This window comes from Narcine bancroftii, chromosome 1 (genome assembly GCF_036971445.1).
Source record: "Narcine bancroftii isolate sNarBan1 chromosome 1, sNarBan1.hap1, whole genome shotgun sequence".
NCBI classification, from domain to species: Eukaryota; Metazoa; Chordata; class Chondrichthyes; order Torpediniformes; family Narcinidae; genus Narcine; species Narcine bancroftii.
This window is the reverse complement of record NC_091469.1, coordinates 268,746,633-268,768,709: the sequence shown is the minus strand read 5'-3', so window position 1 is coordinate 268,768,709 and position 22,077 is coordinate 268,746,633. Positions and strand designations below refer to the sequence as shown.

At 39.5% G+C, this 22,077-nt stretch overlaps 1 protein-coding gene across 3 annotated transcripts in view; it reads left to right on the top strand.

The window, feature by feature from the left end:
• Window positions 1-22,077, top strand: part of abcc8 (ATP-binding cassette, sub-family C (CFTR/MRP), member 8) — a 136,247-nt gene that overhangs the window by 40,032 nt on the left and 74,138 nt on the right. For all 3 annotated transcript variants that reach the window (XM_069898430.1, XM_069898411.1, XM_069898420.1), the window contains exons 6-8: window positions 5,479-5,667; window positions 7,870-8,034; window positions 11,783-11,938. In XM_069898430.1, the coding sequence (XP_069754531.1) occupies window positions 5,479-5,667; window positions 7,870-8,034; window positions 11,783-11,938 (510 nt within the window). The remainder of the gene's footprint in view (window positions 1-5,478; window positions 5,668-7,869; window positions 8,035-11,782; window positions 11,939-22,077) is intronic.

The following is a 22,077-nucleotide window of genomic DNA, read 5'->3' as shown; positions in this document are numbered from 1 at the left end:
CATTCTCCAGTAAAAATGGCAAGTCATTACCAGACCATTCACAATCAAGATAATTTGTGATATGTCTGTCTCACAATGGCAGCATCAAACAGTTCAGTTTTCAAAGACTCTCACGAGTGAATGAGAGTTCCTGGCACATCAGTAATGATCCTTTAAGCCAATTATGTGAATCATCCCAACCGCACATTTACTTACTGTGGGGGGAGGTTTCTGGTTCGACCATCATTTCACATAATAGGTAGCAGAGCCCTGCCATTCTGCATGGGGTTTGTCTCCTCTGACCTATTTCAGCAACAAGTTTACTAGTAAACTATCACTATTGTTTAAACTAAATAGTCCCATTGATCATCCACCATTCTATTCCAACAGGAAGTCGAGAACATGAGTGGCCAATAATTGAGATGTTCTTTAGGCACTGAAATAGACTTCACAGTGGTAGGTTCTGGAAAGTTAAAGTTTGTTCCTGCCATCTGGAGGTGGCCTATGGAGTTTTTCCAGCAACATCTTCAGTTGTGTGTTAATTATCTTTCTCCATGCCTCTCAAGTACAGTATAACCAAAACTTTTGGGTCTTTAACTACAAACTTCAAAGAACTTACCTGGTGTAGTAACTTATTGATCAGTTAAACTTGAATTCCAATTTCATTTTGACTTTAACTTCTCAGTACATGTTATTTATGACTTTGATCCTTTTAGAATAAGGTAGTTTTTCAGGGTTTTTTTTTAATCTCCACTGTTTTCAAAGACTGGCATTAATTGTGAAAGTCCGCATCAAATAGATGAGATAACAGATCAATCTACTGTAATTTTTATCTCCATTCTACATCATGTTAAAATCATTAAGGATGTTATGATAATTTGCGAAAGGAATGGCTGTTAATCACAAGGGCAAAGAATGGGATGTAATAAGGCATTTTGTCTTTTTGAAGAAATATGTTTTCCCAAGAGTGAAGTCTGGAGAAATTGGGGGGTTGGCAATGGATGCACAGGTGGAAGTTGCATTCTGGATTTAAGGGTAATATTAAATTCATCAACAATTCTAACAACCACTGGAGAATATGCAGCCAAAAGTCAATATTGTTTCCTCAAAGCCTTATATCAGCTGTGACATTGCATGTGTCAGATTTCTCCTTTATTTTCAATTGAATCACCAGAGTAGATCTCACATTACCCGTTACATTACCTTACCACAGTATTAACTGACAGGGTCTTATGAAATAAATTTAAAAGAAACTGCGCTTCCTTTTTTTTTGTGAAAATGTAAGATCATCGCTGGTCCTATATTAATTGATTATTTGAGTACAAAGTACCATACGAATTATGCTTTGTTCCTCTAATGTGGCAAATTGAGGCAGTTCATAGAATTATAGAAATTATAGCACAAAGGAAGGTATTGATGGCCAAAATTCAAACCAACAGGATGAGGCCACCCACTGAGCACTTGGTACATTGCCTTGTAAATTACATATCAAACCTTCTTCTATGAATAGAATAAGAGTGCTGGATATTTCTGGTTCTACCATCATTTCACATAATAGGTAGCAGAGCCCTGTCATTCTGCATGGGTTTTGTCTCCTCAAATCTCCTCTGACCCTTTTTTACCAATTACTTAAACTTGTGCTCCCAAGATACTCAATTTGCACTGTAATCACATTCTGTTAAAATAATTTTGAATGTAGAACACGGTCCTGGTTTGACTCTGTAACTCTATAGTTTGATGCATTGCTTTAGAGCTCATTCTCCAATTATATCTAGGAGCGGAGCATGCCAGAGAATATGAACATTTTTATAATTTGATCAGTGTCTTTTTTATTCTCTCACTTCGGAGTGCTTGAGCGCAAATCATAAAAGATTAGTTTCCAGGTGCAGTAGGTAATCAGGAAATTGTCGATCACTGCTAAGGGTATTGAATTTAAATGTAAAGAGGTTCTGCTTTAACTGTACAAGGGAATGGTGAGGCCATGCCTGGAGTGTTGCATGCATTTCTAGTCTACTTACTTGAGAAAGGATGTGTGCTGTCTTTGGAGGTGGTACAGAGAAGGTTGATTCTGGAAATAAGGAGGTTATCTTAAGAGGAGAGACTACGTAGCCTGGGACTGTAAGTGTGGTGGTACACCACCGGCCTACTGCAGGGGGCAACCTCTATACCTGCAGGAGAGTATGGGGGACAGGACAACACCTGGCTGGCTATCAATCAGCCGACCTGAATGGATCAAGCCCCACCTGGTTGGGTGTCAATCACCCTCCGGGATATAAGTCTGAGCCGGCCCTCTGAAGACTCACTCAGAGCTTACAGTAGCACTTTTCCCAGCTGGCTCTGTGGCCGTCTTTGCCGATTAAAGCCTGTTGTACAATCTCTTCGGTTTTGGAATTTAGAAGTACGAGGGGGAATTGTATAGAAACATTTCAATTTATGAAAGGAATAGATACAGTAGAAACAGAAAAGTTATTTTCATTAATAGGTGAGTCTAAAACCAAGGGACGTAGGCTCAAAATTCAGGGGAGTAGATTTAAAACCAAGGTGTATCTCCTAGAGAGTAATAAATGTGTGGAATTGTCTGCCCAATGAAGTAGTAGAAGCTTCCTCATTAAACATATTTAAGGCACAGATTGCTAGATTGTTGAATAATAGTGAAACTAAGGATTATGAAGAACAAGTGGGTAAGTAGAGCTGAATCCACAACCAGTTCACTCATGATGAGCCAAATGGCCTACTCCAGCTCCTACTTCTTGTGCTCTTAAATATCTTGGGTTCAACTTCAATGTGGATTCTAATCCTAGTCATTTAACAGAGATGATAGAAATAGCCATTTGTACCATTTCTCTTCCACCTGTGTATGGAGGCGAAGAACAGCCATGGAGGTTTTGTCCCTCAGACTCTTCGAATATTTTCTCAAGGTAAATGTCATTTGAAAAGTACTTTGAGATTTTTGAATGTAATTGTATGCAATAAGGTTTAAAGTTATAAATCAGGAGAAATATTAAACCACAATGCAAACTAAACAGATTTAGCTTCAACTTTACCTGGTTATTTCTGAAATCTCCATTACATAGAAGAATCGTGTTGTTTTCATATAAATTATATGTTGCCTTTTCCGCAACAAATAAGTATAATTTTCAGCATAAGGTAAATGATTCACTCTCGAGATCTGACCTTTGCTACCTTACCATCAGCTCTCTCTTAATTACTTTGAAATTAAGTGAGATAAAGGAAAAAAATGAGAGCTAAGAGAAAAACAAATGATCTGTGCATCACAGTATGAAAAATGACAGTTCTCAGAAATGCAAGGTTGCCGACGTGTGTTTTTATTCTGCCTTCACTGATGCAGGCAAACTGCTGTCACTTCCTTTCAACGTTAACCACAAAGAATAATTGATAATGAATGGGTGTTAGATCTGTTAGATGTTCTGGTAAATTAATTAGTGGGCTTCAAATTTCAAAGCACAAAAAATCAGTAATGTTCAACTTTCCAAGTATTTCTGACCATTTATGATTATCCTGGTGGTGTTATTAACATTAGTTTCAGTATCTGAAGACAGCATCTTGTAAAATCAAGCAGGACTGAGGCGCACACACACACACGCACACACACAATTAGTCTCTACAAATCAATGATAATATAAAATTTTGAAGATCTAACATGAAAACAGAACATGCTGAAAACGTCAAACAGGTTGCTCAGTGCCTGTGCAAAAAGAAACAGTTAACATGTAAGGTCTTAGACCTGATTTCTCTTTCATTTCCTATACAAAGGAGTGCAATTTGCAGTCTTTCAATTGACATAGTTCCTAAATTTAGAATGCTTTGGAAAATTCTGAACAAAGCACATTTTTTTGTTTCTGCTTTCTTTTGTTAGTGCACTTTGGGAAAAGTATTTCTTTCTAGATGTCACATACTGAAGTCAAATTACTATTTTCTCCATTGCTGTTCTAAAAGTTGTACCATGGAGTTTTCATTTCGGATGCTAGTAAAATCTGAGCATGGACTGAGTTGACTTGAGTACTTCTCAATCTAGTTTATGTATCAACGAATATAAATCTGTCATAAAGCAGATATGTTTTAGTCCTGACCTTGAGTGATGATTGTTTGCAGTCTCCAGTGTGGATTTTCCCAGATGCTCTGGTTTCCTCCCACCTCCCAGAGATGGTTGTTAGTTACTGTCAATTTTCTCAAGTGGTGGTAAGAGAATCTGTGGTGTTGGTTGGGGGGAGGGGAGGGAATATGGTTGTTGATGAGCATATGAGAAAGTACAAGTTAGAGGGAAATAAATGGGAAAACAGAATTGCTCAGAGCTGGCATCACTTCAATGGGTTGAACTGCCTTGTCAAAAGTGAATATGAGAATAGAAATATACATGAAAAAAATAACTGGATCCCATTTTAGAACATAATTTTTAAAAATCATTTTTGCATCATATCAACATATTTAAGAAAAAGAGTAATTTGATGATCCCAGTAAAACATGGGTATGTCACTAAAATAAGAGTGTTAAATAGACTCTCTACTTGTCAGTAATGATTTAAAATGACTGGACGTGACTTTAAAATCCAAATCAGAGCTCATCAGAGAGACCAAACCTGATCTGGCTTCCTCAAGACAGATCAGCTGCTATGGACAAGCCTTCAGCACCCTCTCTCTGCTGCCATTACCACCACTTGTATGATTCAGTCCCGCTTTGTCTGCTCTCTATCACAGACACTTCTCCTCTCCACGTTAACTCCTAGGCAGCACTTAAAACATACAGTATTTAATTTCCAACTTCCAATTCTGATGACGATTCATCAATCAACAGTATTACTTCTGCTACTTTCTCCTTTCTGAGAATTTCCAGCATTTTGTGCTTAAATGCCAGATTTTTATCATTTGTTTGGTTGTTGGTGGAATCCCCTCATGTTTGTTCTTTCCAGAGCCAAAATTCTCCTCTCATTCTGAAGCCATATTTACAAAAGATTTGACAAATATACTATGAGCTGTAAATTTGTCTTCAGTGCAATAGATTTTTTGAATTTTAGAAATGCAGCACAGTAAATGGGCGCTTCCGACCCATGAGTCCGTTCCGCCCAAATGCACTAATTAACCTACAAATCCTGTACATTTTGGAATGTGGGAGGAAGCCCACTCTCTCATGGGGAGAACGTACAAACACTTTACAGATAACATTAGATTCAAATCAGGGCCCTTGCGCTGCAATAGCATCACACTAATGTTGGGCTTTGCTAATTAATCTGTGTTGATACATTCCCCCACCATTCAAAATGTTCCAGGAGTGTAAATTGGGCAGCACGGACTTGTGGGCCGAAATGCCCTGTTACCGTGTTGTATGTCTTAATTTTTTTTAATGTTGGGCTATAAATATTATTTTGGGTTTGAGGTTGACAAGCAACCAGCTTGCAGTGTAGTATAGTGATATTATTGAAAGTCTCATTATAGCAGCGTTTACTGAAAGTGCTCAGCAAACATCTCGCACTTTATGTTACAGAAGAAGGAAACTGTTGGGCCACAGGACTCGAAGCAGATCTGGCATGTGCTGCGGCAGGCTTTTGGTCAGCCCATCATTCTCAGCAGCACATTTCGCATCATGGCCGACTTGCTGGGGTTTGCAGGCCCTCTCTGCATCTCTGGGATTGTACATCACCTGAGTGATGAAAACAAAACCTTTCGTCCACAGGTAACACAATTTTCATTAGTGCTCCAAAACACAATTCTTGTTTCTATTCAGGTCAAGTAGAAACTGCTTTGTACAAGTATAAGTTTGGCCATCTATTATTAATATGTAGAAAATGCATATTATTAATGCAAATGAGTTAGTTGTTTGTTGGTTGGACATTTGGAAAGTGCATAAACTATATCAGTCATGGTTCAGAAATGTGTCAAAATGAGTGTCAGACATTTCCCTGTTGTTCTTCTATATAAACTCATGTAGTCGTTAAATTTTTTAGACCACATTATCGGGCCAAAAAATAGGGTGGGGGGTTGGCTTTTACATGGGTCAAACTTTTGACCTCAGAAGTACCTGTGTTGTTCAAGGCATCGAGAGCTCTGATGGCAGGGACCGTGTGGTAAGTCCGCAGTCAGGGCATCTGGAGTTCGGATGGACGGGCAGCCAGGGCAAGGATCCGTGGTGGGGGACATGGATGGGTGGGCAGCCAGGGCATCGGGAGCTCAAGTAGGCAGGTGGGCAGGGTGAGAGTCCACTGTCGGGGCATTGGAAGCTCCGGTGGGTGGGCATCTGGGGCAAGGGTCTGCTGTCAGGGCATTGGGAGCTTCGGTGGGCAGGCAGCTAATGCATTTGGAACTTCGGTGGGCAGGCGGTCGGGCTGAGCATTTGCTGTTGGGATGCCAGGAGCTCCGGTGGGTGGGCGGACGGGCGTCAGGAGTTCTGGAGGGCAGGCGGTCGGAGTAAAGATTCACTGTTGGAGCGTCGTGAGCTCCAATGGGCGAACAGTCGTGGCCAAAAACAAAGGGGTTGAATTTTACATGGGTCATACAAAAACACCTGAGTTTTAGGCCAAAAAAGAAGTTAACTATTACATGGTATCGACAATTACACAAGTATTTACAGTAATTTATTTTAACAAGGACCATTACAAGTTACTACAAAATATAATTGTGTTCATCCAAATTGCATCCTTCCGAAACAAGGTTTGCTTTCCTGCTGTAATATTTTTGCAGATCTGGCAGCACACTAGCTGCAGAATTTGATTAACCTTACGGTAATAATCAGTGGTATGACGTGAAGAGCAATGACGAACAGGAATCTCAGATCAGACAGCAATTCCCACACTGCCCTACCAAATATATGAAGATTTCACAACCAGTTTCACACAATTAGAGAATGCTTTTGAATTTAAGAATTTGCATTAAGTTTAGCATCATAAAAGTGAATACATCAGTTAACTTCCACTTTCATTAGGTTCCTTATAGGTTTTGAAATATGAAATCTTGTAGCTCTCCTATTATTGTTCAGGATTAGTAATTAATTTAATTAACTATTCTGACTACATTTCTTTTTAGTATTTATTTCTTTAAATACCATTAATTTTAATTAAAATATTTCATTATTTGAAAGTAAATCTATAAAAACACCTTAATTAGCTTGATGTGTTCTTGTACTTAACTTGTGACTAGTTTAGAATTTCTGCTAACCTAGTTTACCAAACAACGATCGAGCATCAGCCTAAATGCTTTTCATTGATGACCTTGCTCATTGAATTAGCAGATTCATTAGGTCCTAATTTGGAAACGTTACTGTCTTCAAAGATAATTTTTCAAACATATTGATAAAAATTAAAGCAGAAAATGCTGGAAAAATGTAACAGGTCGGGCAGCATCTACAAATTAGAATCAGATGCGAAACAGTCATTGTTCCCTTCAATCGAACAGAGATGCTGAGTTTTCCAGCAACTATAGCATGTTTGATTTTCATAATATCCTATTTAAGATTTAAATGTGATGAACAAGGTTGTGAAGTTTGCAAATGATTTAAAAATTGCTGGTGATGTCAATGGTGAAGAAAACCGTTGCGTTCTGCAGGCTGATTGGCTGGCTGGGGACCAGAAATGTGGAAAAATTGAATTAATTTCAAAAGCATGTGTTTATGCATTTGGAAAGGGCAAATAAGGCAAGGAATATACATTGAATGATGGTGCTTCAGAAGTGTAGAGGAACAGAGTGAACTGGATGTGCTCGTCCACAAATCAGAGAACAGGTTAAGAAAAAAAGGTGAAAGAGAAGAACCTGACCATGTTAATAAAGAAAAGCAATTCAAATAACTGTACTCCGAAATCATATTTTCCGCCAAATTATATATTCAGTCATTTTTGTTAATCACTACTGCTCGAAACTTACAGACAACTTTTGGTCCCTCTAGGTCAAAATACTGGGCGTTTACTTCATTTCCTCACAGGAGTTTTTGGCCAATGCTTATGTTATCGCTGTTCTTTTGTTTCTCGCTCTTCTTTTGCAAAGAACATTTCTTCAGGCATCCTATTACGTTGCCATAGAAACTGGAATCAATCTGCGAGGGGCGATCCAGGTACTTGAGTTTTGATTGACGTGTGTTTTATTCAAGAGATTCGGCATGTTGAGTTTCTATTTCTGATTAGTAGGTAGGAGCAATTCCAAACAGATGACTTTTGGTAATAAGTGCATTAAAATATAATCTGAAGTGCATTTACTTGAATAGAAAAGATTTTTTCTAAGCATGAATTATGTAAGTGGATGGTGTGATTTGTAGAACAAGGTTAAATCCAGCATTGGTTAACATTGCATCACAGTGGCAACCATTCACGTAAACCACTTGACAAAAATAAATGAAGATAGTACACAAAAAGTCAAAGTAAAGCAGGAAACATCTAAAACAAATCATGCCAGAAATGCACGATCTTGCTTTGTTCTCGGCACAAACACGGAGTCGTTTTTTTTGTTTGCTCTCTCTCCAAGTTCTCATTCTTAATTGGAATAGACTATGAGAGTGAAGTTCTAGTGAGATCATTCTGGCCTTTCAACACCCTGTCACCTTGGCGCACCACCAAGAGATTCGTTTCCAAACCTCTGTCCAACATTTTTGTGCAGTTCTTGATTTGTCAATTTGTGGCTGTGGTAGTTGTTTGGAAGTTGTTCATCATTCTTTTGGACTAAGACTGTTTGAGTGTAGTGCTCGATTGTGGACGCAGAGCAAAGTCAAAAGAAAATTATGTAAACTATTTTGTCGTTAGCTACTCATTGTAATTCAAATTAATTAATGTTTGTAGATAGCCAATATTTCAGGAGAATAGGCAATTTCTGATTACCACACTTTATATTTGCAATTTCTTAGATTACCTCAATAATCAATAAGTACAATGCAGCCTTTAAGTTGGAAGATTATTTACTTTTGTTCCAGGGCTGTGCACTGTTTTGGACGCAAGTATTCTTTTTACTGAAATGAGGATGTTGTATTGGTAGTTAGATATCTAAAATCTCAAAGGAATAATTTATAAAAGAGAAAGGAGTTAAGGGTCAACAATACTAAGCAAAATATCCTGCAGAAATATTTTGCTCCAATATAATCATTATTTTCATATGATCACACAGAAGCAGACTCAAGTCGTCAACTTTATTTACCATGCTCGTATGGTAGGAGATAACGTTTCTCCAGGACCACGGAGCGTATTTACATAGATATAAATTAGGAAAGCAGTTAACGGATTAAAATATTAAGATGTTATGACGTATACACTGAAAGTCCACGGCGCACTATCCACATCTGTACTGGGAGTTCCGGAGCCTGATGTCTTGGGGTGGGGGGGGGGGGGAAGCTGTTTCCCACTCTGGATGTAAGCACCCAAGTACTTCAATACCTCCTGTCAGATGGCAGAAGGGAGAACAGTTTACACGCTGGATGTGTGGAGTCTTTCATAATTTTATTGCTTTCCGCTTGCGTTAAGTGTTGTAGACGCCCTTCATGCTAGGAAGTGGTTCCCCAATGGACTTTTCCGCTGACTTCACTATCCTCTGCATGGTCTTGCGGACCAAGGTGGTACAGCTTCCAAACCAGGCAGTGATACAGTTGCCCTCAAAACATCCTCTGTAGAATGAAGTGTGGATGGAGAGTGGGAGATAGGGTTTCCTCAACCTTCGCAGGAAGTAGAGACACTGCTGGGCTTTCTTGGCTATAGACCCTGGTGTTAAGGGACCAGGTGAGGTTCTCCGCCAGGTGCACATCTAGGAACTTGATACTCTTGATGACCTCAATGGTAGAGCCATCAATGGTCAGTGGAGCATGATCTCCCTGGGCCCTCCTGAAGTCGACAACCATTTTTTTGGGGTTTTTTTTTAAATGTTTGTATACAGGTTGTTTGCCCTGTACCAGTCCGTTAGTGTCTGCTCTTCATCTCTGATAAGACCCACCACTATCGTGTCATCATCGAACTTGATGATGTGATTCAAGCAATGTTTGGCTGCACAGTTATGTCATCAGAGTGAACAGCGGTGGAGTAAGCATACAGCCCTGGGGGGGGCACCCTTGCTCAGTGTGATAGACTTGGAAGTGCTGTTCCCTGAGGTCCTCCTGTTAGGAAGTCAAGAATCCATTGCAGAGGGAGATGCTTAGACCCAGCAGGCCCAACAACTTTATCAGGTATTGGGTTGAATGCCGAACTGGTGAATAAACAACATTTGAACATACGAGGGTGATGGCTAAATGAAGGCCAGTGGCGACAGCATCATCTGTGGAGTGGTTGGATCTATATGTGAACTGCAGGGGGTCCAGTGAGGGGGGCTTCAGTTGCTTGATGTGCCCCACAACGAGCCAGTCAAAGCACTTCTTGACGATGGATGTGAGTGCCTCAGGGCAGTAATCATTGAGGCAGGACACAGATGACTTATTTGGCACAGGGACCACAGCATTACTCAGGGAGATGTTAAAGATGTTGGAGACAACCTCTGCTAGCTGACCCCCACCATCCCTGAACATTCTCCTGGGAATGTTATCTTGACCAGCAACTTTCCTTGGGTTCGACTTTGCCTAGTTCTCTCTTAACATCAGCCACTGTAAGACACAGCACCTGATCATTTGGAGGAGAGGTGGTCTTCTCTGCTGTCACATCATTTTTAGCCTCAAACTGCGCGTAGAAGTTGTTCAGTTCATCTGGGAGGGAAGCATCACTAGCATCTGCTTGAAACATGTAGGCACTTCAGCCTGTAGCTGGGAAAGGTTATGGACATCTGTCAATACTTTTCTAGCTTGAGTATTTGAGAGCAATCAAGAGCAAGATCCATGACCTTCCTTTCTCACTGCACAAATCAGGTGGGTAAGATTTAGGCCTAGGATTTTGCAGGAGAAAGAGACAACTGGAAGTGGAAGGGTGATAGGCTGAGAGAACAGAACAATTTGAAGAGTGGGGTCAGGTCTTTGTCAGAAGAGCAAGCAAGGTGGGATTGGCAGTTGTATGAGAAGTGTGAGCCTTGCTTTAGTGGCAAAGAAATACAGAAATATTAGAGCCAGAACCACGAGACTGAGGAACAGCTTCTTCCCGTGGGCAGTGAGATTGCTGAATGAATGATGAACTATTAAAACAACTTCCCATGACCACTGTTCCCTCTAAGCTGTGCACACACACACGCACGTTTTGCAACCAGCACACAAAGGAAATTAAAGTGCGCACAAAAGGTTATGTACCTAAAATAACGAAGTAATTAATAATTATACTTATTGAAAATAATCTCTTTGCTAACTCTTTCTGATAACTATTTAGTTGGTTAAACAAGTAGGTAATCATATTTGCATTCGCATGCCAATACAGTTTTATTAGCCAAGAGAGGTAGGCTGTGCCAAAATGATCTTGAAACAATTTCAAGTTTTCATTTGCACTAGCATTTAGTGCACACTTACTTCTGTCACAGGGGGAAAAAAATTGCAGAACACTGACTACTGAAAATTAGAGGGAACTTTGCCTGTAACTCTATTATTTATGAATAATTATTTTAATCTATGTGCTTTGTGTGTGTGTGTGTGTGTGTGTGTGTGTGTGTGTGTGTGTGTATAAAATTTGTCTGTATGTGTGTTACGTCAGTATGTGTATTTACACTGTCTTGCACTGTGGACTGGAGAATGATGTTTTATTGGGCTGCACTGATACAACCAGATGATAAATAAGCTTGAACTCGTTTTGCTAAGGTTCATTGTTGCTTCAAACTCCTTTTGTACAAGTACCCATGCAATAGTCCCAGTTTTATTCTTATTCCAGTTCTTGATGAAAGTAAATAAATATTATCATGGTAGTTTGTTATGTTTATTTCAGACAAAGATCTACAATAAGATTCTCCGTTTGTCAACATCAAATATGTCCATGGGAGAGATGACGGTAGGACAGATTTGCAATTTGATCGCCATTGACACAAACCAACTGATGTGGTTTTTCTTTCTCTCCCCCAATCTATGGGCCATGCCTGTGCAGGTAATTTTATTTGGCAATGATGCTAAACTTCTAAAGCCAATGCTAAATGAATGCTATCAGAGTGATGAACAGATCACAAACCTCCAGGAAGTTGTGGCTAACCTGCTTAACTTTAGCATATCCATATTCCCACCAAATGACTTGTCCCAAAGTCCTTCCAATATAACTTGGAAAGGCTGCCAAGTGTGGCTCCAGAAGCAGGCCTCTTTTGAAAAGAGGTGGTGGGCCTGAAATGGTGACTGAGAACAGTAGCAGATTGCATGAAGTGTCAATAAATAATGAACAGTCAATAAAGACCAGTGGTTGGTGTAGCTGAGTGACCACGATTCTTAATATTCTCAATTTGGATTGATTAAAGAATTGGTTACACTCCTTTAAATCACTTTTACAATATAAATATTTATTTATAAATTTGCTGTTATCTTGTGGATTATGGGTATAGATTTTCTGCTACAAATGGACCTCAAATTTCATTGTTAAAAGTTGTGTATGCTCTTGGAATAACTAGTGGCATTGTGGCTAGATGACTGGACTAATATCAAGAATCATGGAACACCAGTACAGAGACTTTAAATCCCACCACAGAATTTAAATTTAACTCCATAAATAACCCTTTAATAACAGAATGTTAGCACGGAACGGTGACGGATTTGTCCTCACTTCTGAGCTCCGAGGAAGCTGCCCACGAAGATCCAGGGGTTCTCTGTGCCATGTATTTCCCCTTTTCCAACATTGTTGCAGTCAGATTCAATTTTTGGATATACTTGACACCACAAAAAGAGCAGATTCACTGAACATATACCTCATTTACTGACTGCAAATCAGCTGCCAATACTGCCTTTGTAATAGTTTGTTGTGTTTCAACATGTAATTCACTAGAATTAGTGCTTTGATCACCCTGACAATGGATTGATGGTGCATTCATAGCATAAGCATTTTAGCTTATCTGGGAAATTTTGATTAATATGCCAGCCAGTCGAGCTACTTTTTTGTGATGGGCACAAATAAATTGAGAGAATTCTAAACCTCTGCACAACTTGTCTACAGCAAGAAATAACCAAATGTTCGAAGTACAAACCTAAAAATATCTCTACGATTGGGGGAAATCTCTTGTGGAGAGTAATTAATAAAGGTTTAATTGCTGAAATGAGGGAAGATTTAAATTTCTTATTACACTATAATCAATTTCAACAAAAATGTTTCCTGAATCACCATCATTCTTTGTTATTTGGAATGATTTGAACGTTATCTATTGTCAGAGTTTTATTTAGTATTTTATTCTGATCATCCACATCATGTCAGTTTCTTCATATATGCTGGAGACATTAATCTTGTATTGCCATGCTGCACTTGTGCCAAATCAATTAAGCCGAGCAAGTTACCTCTCAGAGTTGGTTCCATTTGCGTGCACCTGGCCAATATCCCTGTTGATGCTCAGAGAGAGCAGCAAATGCTTATTAATCAGTGCTGACCTTTCGGGGGGTGGGGGTTAACTAGAAGCAGATCAATAGAATATAATTGAGAAAAGCAAATAAACCTAGATGGCACCAACCAATGATTTGTGACTCCTTGAAGTCTCCTGCTCCCCAGCCTATCGCATACAATCCCCATCCTTCCCAACTTAAAACATACTTGTTTTCTCATTTTCAAGTACTGATAAAATTTCAAAAACATGAAATATTAACTCTCCGTCTCCATCCACTGATACTACTTGGCCTGTTAAGCAATTTCTGATTTTATTTTTCAAGATATTTAGTATGAAGGATGTCAGTGGAGAGATTTTTCAGAGGTCAGGAAGGACATTCATTCGGCTCCTGCCAAAATGTGTTACGCAACTGTTTTCCTATATTGTGCATGTGCTCAGCACCAGTGTCTGTATGGATGATTGGTCAAGGTATCTGTCTAGAACCGGAGGGCGAAGGGTGTGTGGAGCACACATGCATGGAATGCCTTTCCCTCATGGTTCTTATCAATTATGAAATGCTTTTGCATTGTAACCAAATGCGGTCTGGGTCCTGTCACAGTTATAGCCCTGTGACATACTTACATTTTTTGCCTTTAAATTCTTGGCAGTCATCTATAGATAAGTCAAAATTTCACTGCCTTCCACACAATATTCTGACCAAGATTTATCCTGGATCAAAATGCAGAAATTCCACAGCATCGGCATTGAACACTGTCAGCACTCGGACTGTGGTTGTTCAAAAAGGTCTGTCACCTCCAGAGGTGGTCACTCAAGATTGCAGCAACAGCCCAAACATTTTTAAAGAAGAGATAGTTCCAAACAAAAAAGAAAATGTATCTTTCCCACGCCACTGTTAATCTGGGCCTCATCCACAGATCCTGTTCATTGGAATGGAAATATCAGTCTTCCACATGAGCCCGGTGACCTGGGAACAGATTCATCCCGTGTACAAGATTTTGTTTTACTTTCATATTTTCTCTTAGTATTGGAGGCCATTGGGTCAATGTCGGCTTACAGAGCAATCCCATTAGTATCATTACCCACTTATTTCCCTTTAACTATTTCAAGTGCCCATCAAATCATCATTTTTTTTTTAAACCAAAATTAGCTTTCACAACAGAATGCCTTAGGGATTGGGATTACCTGCCACTGCTCCAAAAGGACTCTTGAACTGGAAATGTTATCCACTGGATCCATGATTGTCTTGACTTTCCGACTGTCCATTCCAATTTCTAGAGTGGCACAATTCCACCAAGAATGCTAAAAAGAAGAATGTTCTGGAGCATGTACTGAAAAATAATGCTGCCACACGAATCCCATGTTTTCTCAGATCAAACACTGAGGGATAACCTTAAAAGTCTCAATAACACTTGAGTGAAATGCCCATGGTTATTTGTAACTGGAATGTGTACATGGATGCTAATAATTATCTCTTGCATTGCATTTCATTTACAATTCAACTGCTGGTAATACTCTTAAATTAGATGCAAAATGTAATAAAACACCAGATGTTATTGAGGTTCAAAGTATCATTACATTTTATCTTAAGAAACGACATTAGACCAGCTCTCAGGAAACAAACCAGCTGTCTGGTGTCTGAATTGCTTCTGGAAGCTATTCGACTGTGGCACAAAATCCAGGCCAATAGCAGCGGTTGCACACCGTTCCAAGAATGAGGTCCTACCCAGGCATCAGGTCCAATAAACTAGTCATGGATCTTTGTGAAATCATCAAGGAACATACTTGCATCTCCTGATTTTTTTCACTTGACAACACCCAAGATTACACTTAACCACCTACACTTGCCACCACTCCTTTTTCTGGGGTCACATGTTTCAGCATTCGTCTGTGATTCTGTAATAAAAACACCGAAATCCCAAAGGAACTCAGCTGGTCTTTTCAGCACCTATAGGAAACCAAGATACATCGCCGACATTTCGGGTCGGAGCCCTTCTTCAAGAAAAATAATCAGGAAAGGCAGGATCTATCAGAAAGTTTCAGAATTCAAACAATGGGGGAGGAATCCAGACCAACAAGTGGTGTTAATTGGATGTGACAAAGGACTAGGTGGAATTTATCCTGTCTGTGCGAAAGGAGGCAGGGAATGGAGAGACGACAGAGGAACCAAGAGGGTGGGGTGGAAAATTTGTATGTCATTTAGATGCTGAGTAGGCCTGCAACGCAGCAGACGAAAGCGCAGTTTTTATTGCGTGGAGAATCACTAGTGTACATCAAGCTAGATGCTAGTGATGCTTGACGCGCGCTAGTGATGCGGGAGTGGGCAGGTCTGACCTTGAGCGATGGCTGCGAGTGTATAGGGGGCATAGCACTTCATTTGGGGGAAATGCCCACAAATTCCCCCTCCCCCACCTTGGCGCTGACACTTCCTGAGAATTAAAAAGGCAGATTTAAATATATTTTTTTAAATAATCTTTTGAATTTTTAATAAAATTAAAATCAGCTGGAAATGAATAATAAATATAAGGTAAAATAAATAAAAATTAATGAATTACTTCTTTGGTTCATCCTTTTAATCAAAATTGGCAATTCCATTCGAATAAATTGAGCTGTTCCACATTTGCCAACAATGCCTCATGTAAAACAGAGGAACTGGATGTGAAACTCAACTAAACCAGGGTAAAGAATAAGGGTAAAGCACAATGACCGGAATTAACAGGTGATGTACAATCCCTCAGCTCTGGTCATTTGTGGTCCACCCTTGATTGGTTTAGTGTCCAATAGAATGGGAAGTTCAATATGCCAGCACCTGACTCCTGTTCCCCTTTGAATCGCATGGGGGGCATCACACAATCATGGGGGTTGCAGACAAGCTTGATGTGAGGAGGGGCATTTCTGGTGGTTCTTTGCAGGACAGATAAGTTTGCTTCAGTGCAGTAGTGTCCAGACAAAATATAACCTAGTGTATTAACTCTTCTTAATATCAAACTCACTCAGTGAACATATTAATGCACACCTTTTCCATAAAATATGGAATGTTAGCATAGCAGTAAGCCAACGCTATGGCAGTGCCAACAATCTGGATTCTAATCTGGCACTGTCTGTATATTCACCCTGTGTGGATTTTCCTTGTGTACTCTGGTTTCCTCCCATGTTTCAAAGACTTATGGGGTTGGTAGTTATTTTTGCTGTTTTTGGGTGGCTTGGGCTCATGGGCAGAAATTAAAAATAACAGTATTTTTTTTATTCTGAATCCTGTCAAAGTTACTCAATTACCTTATTGTAACTGTGCTCCTCAATTCCAATCTCAGATGTTCACTTCAGTAACAGAGTGATGCTTTTGTGTATTTGCCACACTATTATAATAGGGGGATTTAAATCAGAATGAGAACTTGGCAGTAATCTGGATTCTTGCAGAATTACTGGAATGTAATGACTATACTAAAACGAATTACTGGCACCGAGACTGTTGGAACATTCGTTAGACCTGATTTAAGTCCTCATTTATCTGTAGTTCTATTTCAAACCACAAAAGAGCTTGATAAATTGTATCCTAATTTTATGGTCAAATAGAAGACTTTTTACATTTGTGGATAGTACATGATTTGTGGAATTGCAACTGCAGTGACCTCAAGAATTAAAGTAGGGAGTTAAATGTAGTTTTCCAAGCTATTAAGGAGTTGTTTTTTTTTTAATTATTCTATTGTTCTCTTGTCTTTTTGATGAACTATTTTTGACACAGCAACCTTGACCATAGATGGCATGCCTCAAAACTTTTAGCATTCAACCATCCTATCCTTTACTGGTCAAACTTTGCTTCATTATCCATCCATAATGATCTTCAAGTCACACTTGCGAAAGTGAATGAGGAGAAGTGGAAGAATGTTCTTGTTGATTGACATGATGTTGGCTTTCCTAAGTTTGGAGACGTAAATGCTTGATGCTCCATTTAAATTGTGTCCTACCTGCTCTGCTGCTCGGTGTTAAATGAGGCACCGCATTCCATCCCTAGCACCTTTATTACTCCCCATGATTCAAACAGAAACATCCGTGTGGTAAACCACACTGTTATGCTATGATTGGCTGCTGCCGGCTGGACACGCCTCCTGAGACCGATCCTACCCTTAGTCCCTTGCAAGCTCCTCATTCCACTCTGCCTCGATCAGTCAATGAGGTTGATGGTGGTTCCAGTCTATAGTTAATAAAAAGCCTCATAGTTTCACACTCCCAGTCTTTTGTGATTATTGATGGTGCATCAATCTGAAAGTTAGCTCTCAGAGATAATTGACAAAGCAATGTTTCCATTGTTAAAATGAATTGTCCATATTAAAGGATTTGTTTTGCATACTGTCAGTGTGGTATGCATTACAATTCCATGGTTTTGTGGTCTAAGGTACATTACAATTTCCAGCCAGAAATGTGGATTCCTTGTGGCCTATGATGGAAACTCCACGAAGATTTTGTGAAGTAGGCAAAGAAACTGAAGTAATTTGAATTCTGTCATTCATCTCTTTGCTTGCCTCTGACTGCTGATCTCCAACAGTATTCTTTGGATTTGCTTCTCCAGTGCAGAAACGGGACCAAGAGGTTTGGCCCCACTGATTCTAAATGTTTCATTTAAAAGTTAAAGTGAAAATTGCTCAAGTCTAAGTGCAGAATTGACTACAGTATACTTCAGAATCCACGCTGTTGAAGATCCAACTGCGCTGGGTAGGTCACGTCTCCAGAATGGAGGACCATCGCCTCCCCAAGATCGTGTTATATGGGGAGCTCTCCACTGGCCATCATGTCAGAGGTGCACCAAAGAAGAGGTACAAGGACTGCCTAAAGAAATCTCTTGGTGCCTGCCACATTGACCACCGCCAGTGGGCTGATATCGCCTCAAACCGTGCATCTTGGCGCCTCACAGTTCGGCGGGCAGCAACCTCCTTTGAAGAAGACCGCAGAGCCCACCTCACCGACAAAAGACAAAGGAGGAAAAACCCAACACCCAACCCCAACCAACCAATTTTCCCCTGCAACTGCATTTACCCCTCCATAAATCTTCAACCGCGAAGCCAAGCCAAAGAAGAAGATATTTCAGAAAAAAAAAATTAAGCCTCTTTTTGGGCCTTTGTATTTCCCTAATTTTTTTTTGTGTGGGAAAGGGCATTCAGTATTTATTTTCTGATACTGCATGATTGGAAGTATCTAGGTTTCAGAGCTTGCTTGATAAACAGCATGTGACAGTTAATAGTGGCTCCACTCTTACAAGCAATTTGAAGGAGAAACAAAAAAACAATCCTTAATGCACCCAAAAATACTATAGAAGACCAGTCTGGAAATTGATAACTAATTTGCTTTTGAACTTTTCAAACTATTCAGATTGTGTACCATTTATCATGCACTGTTAGAGGCTGGTAACTGTAAGACAAATGTGTAGCTCGGAAAATTGTCCTGATATAAAGTACTTCCTGCAGTTTCTTCTTAGATTCACAAACCACTTGATGGGTGCAACTAGTTGAAGACTTTTTCTCCTGTTCAGACTGTAGCAGGGTGTACAGTAAAACTTAATTAATCTAGCATACTCACGACTTTGGTCATGACAGACTCCAATACACTTCCAAATCAATTGTTTTTTTAGACATCACACAGTGATATAAATTTGCCCACAAACCTGGTGCATGGAAATCAAAGATCCAGTGAGTTTAGGAAGAGATTGAAAACTGGGACCCAACTGAGTTGAATGAGGCTATGGGAACAGAGGCCCCAGTATGTGATTGGGAGCATAAGGCCCAGGGCACTGATGTGTACAGGGGGCATAGGAATCAGTAATGTACATTAAAGGGAGCATAGGAATCAACATCCAGTGAGCTGGACTCCAAATTCATTGGAGTCTTACTGTGTCTCAAGGGAAAGAACAAGGTTCTTGAGTCTGGCTAATAGAATAGTACTTCCACAGAGTCAAATTGATTTGTGAACACTGGCAAATTTCCTGATACTTTTATATTGGCTATTTGGACTTTTCATCTGAATTCTCACCTCACCAATCTGCTCCTTGGTAGATTAAACAAAATAATGGTGCCTTATTTCAGCAAGAAAGAGTCTGAGGCTTCAGGCTTTGCAATGATATTCAGTGAATGCTGTCACTTCAGTGCCTGTTTGAGGGCTAATTGTAAGATATCAGACTTTATTTGTGCTTATTTGTATTGTCAAATTGCAAGCACATTCTTTCTAGCACACTAGGCTAATTATATCTGCCATTAATTTCTCAACCCTCTAGAGGGAGAATTGTAAATGATTGGTTGATTAAAATAACTCCTGGCTGTATATAGATATGAAGACATGCATTGCTGAGCATTATCAAAGCAATTAGATGTGTCTTAATACAAAATTACTCTTAATTGTGGAAAGGAGACTACTAACAGAATTTTGAGAAATGGATTATGGATATTCTGGTGGCCATATTATAGGAAGCAATGTCAGAAAATTTCACCGTGTTGAACCTTTGCAGGCTAAAGCAGAGCTATATTTTTATTGGTAGTAAAACAATCAAGCTTTGGACAGCTGAAGAAGATCACATTCCAGTGATACAGTATCTAAGCACAACTTAACATCAGCAGATTCCACTTAATTGACATGGCCTGGCAAGCAGCTGTGGTGAAACTTTATCTTGTTTTTACATTTGAGATCTGAGAGCAGGCTTTAACTTTCAGCTGTGGTGGAACCAGACGATGGAGGATAGGCTGTTCATTACATGCGCCACAAATTAACAGAAAAAACATTATGCTTGTTATGTATGATGACCAGTTAAACCATTATTGGCCACTTTCCATGGTGACTCTACAGTCCTCTTCAGAATTACCCAGAAATAAAGACAATTACTTTTAATACATTTTGTTTGTTGCTTCAAGTACTTTGTGCTCATGTCACTCTGAAGTCCCTGCAAAATGAAGACAGTCAATTCCATAATATTTTGAAACATCCTGGTTATTCAGCTAGCATGCCATTCTTTAATTTTGACGAGCTATGGATATTGTCAGACATGAAGGTCACATCACTGTCTGGTTGTAAATTATATCAGTACTTCTATTTACCAGAAAGATTCACTAGATGCCTCTTATTGGTATGTTTGATATTTCTTTCTCAAAGCCAACAAGCCTGAGATCGATTCCAGGCAGCTACATGGGTCATGTGTTGGAAAATGGGATATGTAGAAAGAAGTGCCTGATTTTTTTTTTAACTGATGGATGTTTCTAGCTGCATGACTTTATCTCAGTAACTAAATTTCACTTTACATAAGCAAAGAATGTAGGGATTGAATATAAATACGGTTTGCCCCTACAGCTTGTTTCAACAGTGTGGCACTTGTTAAAAACTGGAAAAAAAAATAATGGTTTTTGCCCCTAGAATCAAGGCATTCTCAATAGACCTGAAAAAAGAACACCCAGCCAAATGAGAAATGTGCTTCTCTAAGTTAAAATGGGAAGAATAATTCCATGGGCAGGTCAAGAAACTGCTTTAAATTGCCTCAGTCATTGTCAAAGATTCCTCCATCATCCCTGCACATAGATTCTGTTCTAGTGTGATAGAATAGGGAGAGTGGTTTGCATTTATGGCAAACAGTGGAAGCATCTTTTTACAGAGTTAAGCAATTCCTTAACTCACAAATCAATGATGCCCTAGCAGGTCCCATTTTGAATGATGGTGGAAACTATGTAACCCACAGAAAGAGGAGCTTTCATGAGCATCTCTGTCCTCAATTATGGCATGGATTTCAGAAGTCAAAACATTCATAGCTATCTTCAGCAAGAAGTGTCAGGTGAAAATTCCAGCTCATCTTTTCTGTTATTTCAACATCCCAGAAGGAAGTCAGCAACTAGTTTGATTAAATCCATGAAATATATATGAAAAAGAGACAATGTACCAGAAAAGTATTGAGTTGAACAACTTCTGGGTGTCCTGTTAAGAAATGGGATCTAGTATCAGTCCCACTTGAAGATTGCAGCAAAGTTGTCCTTCTCCATTCATTATTGTCACCAACTAACAAATACTGAATTTCTCAAATAAATTCTTCCTATAAAAGACAGTACAAGTCCAATTCAGCCAATTCTGGATCATTAGCTTAGTGATTGAAGGTGCATTTGGGATGTTGTCAGATGCCACATCTCATTTGCCGAAAGGTTTAAATTCTGGCAGAATCGCTTGGTTCCAGGCTTCATTATGGAATCAATATAATTCTGAATTCCAGAAGGAATTGGGATCTGATTTTAGAATCAAGGAGCAAAATTAAAATCAGAAGGATTTAATTTTTACAGAAGGCCCTTCCAGCCAATGAAACCTGTACTGCCCAATCACACCTAATTTACCTACCAGCCCCTTATATTTTAGAGGATTGGAGAAAACTGGAGCACCCAGAGATAATCCATGCAGGTCACATGAAGAAAATACAAACTTCTTACAGACTGTGCTGATTGCCAATGCTGTAATAGAATTGTGCTATCCGCTAAACTGGGGCCCCCCAAACCTTGAGAGCATCGATTCATTCATGGAATCCTTCATCCCTCATTGACCCCAGGCGATGTTTTTTTGTATTTCAGTTGGGTGGTGCTGCTGGCTGAGGGGTGTTGAGGACGCTGACTGGGTGGGGGATACTGCTACCAAAAGTACAAAGAACACACACCTTTTTCTTCTCCTCTCCATCGTCCTCCTATTTACTCTCAACTAAAAGGCCGAA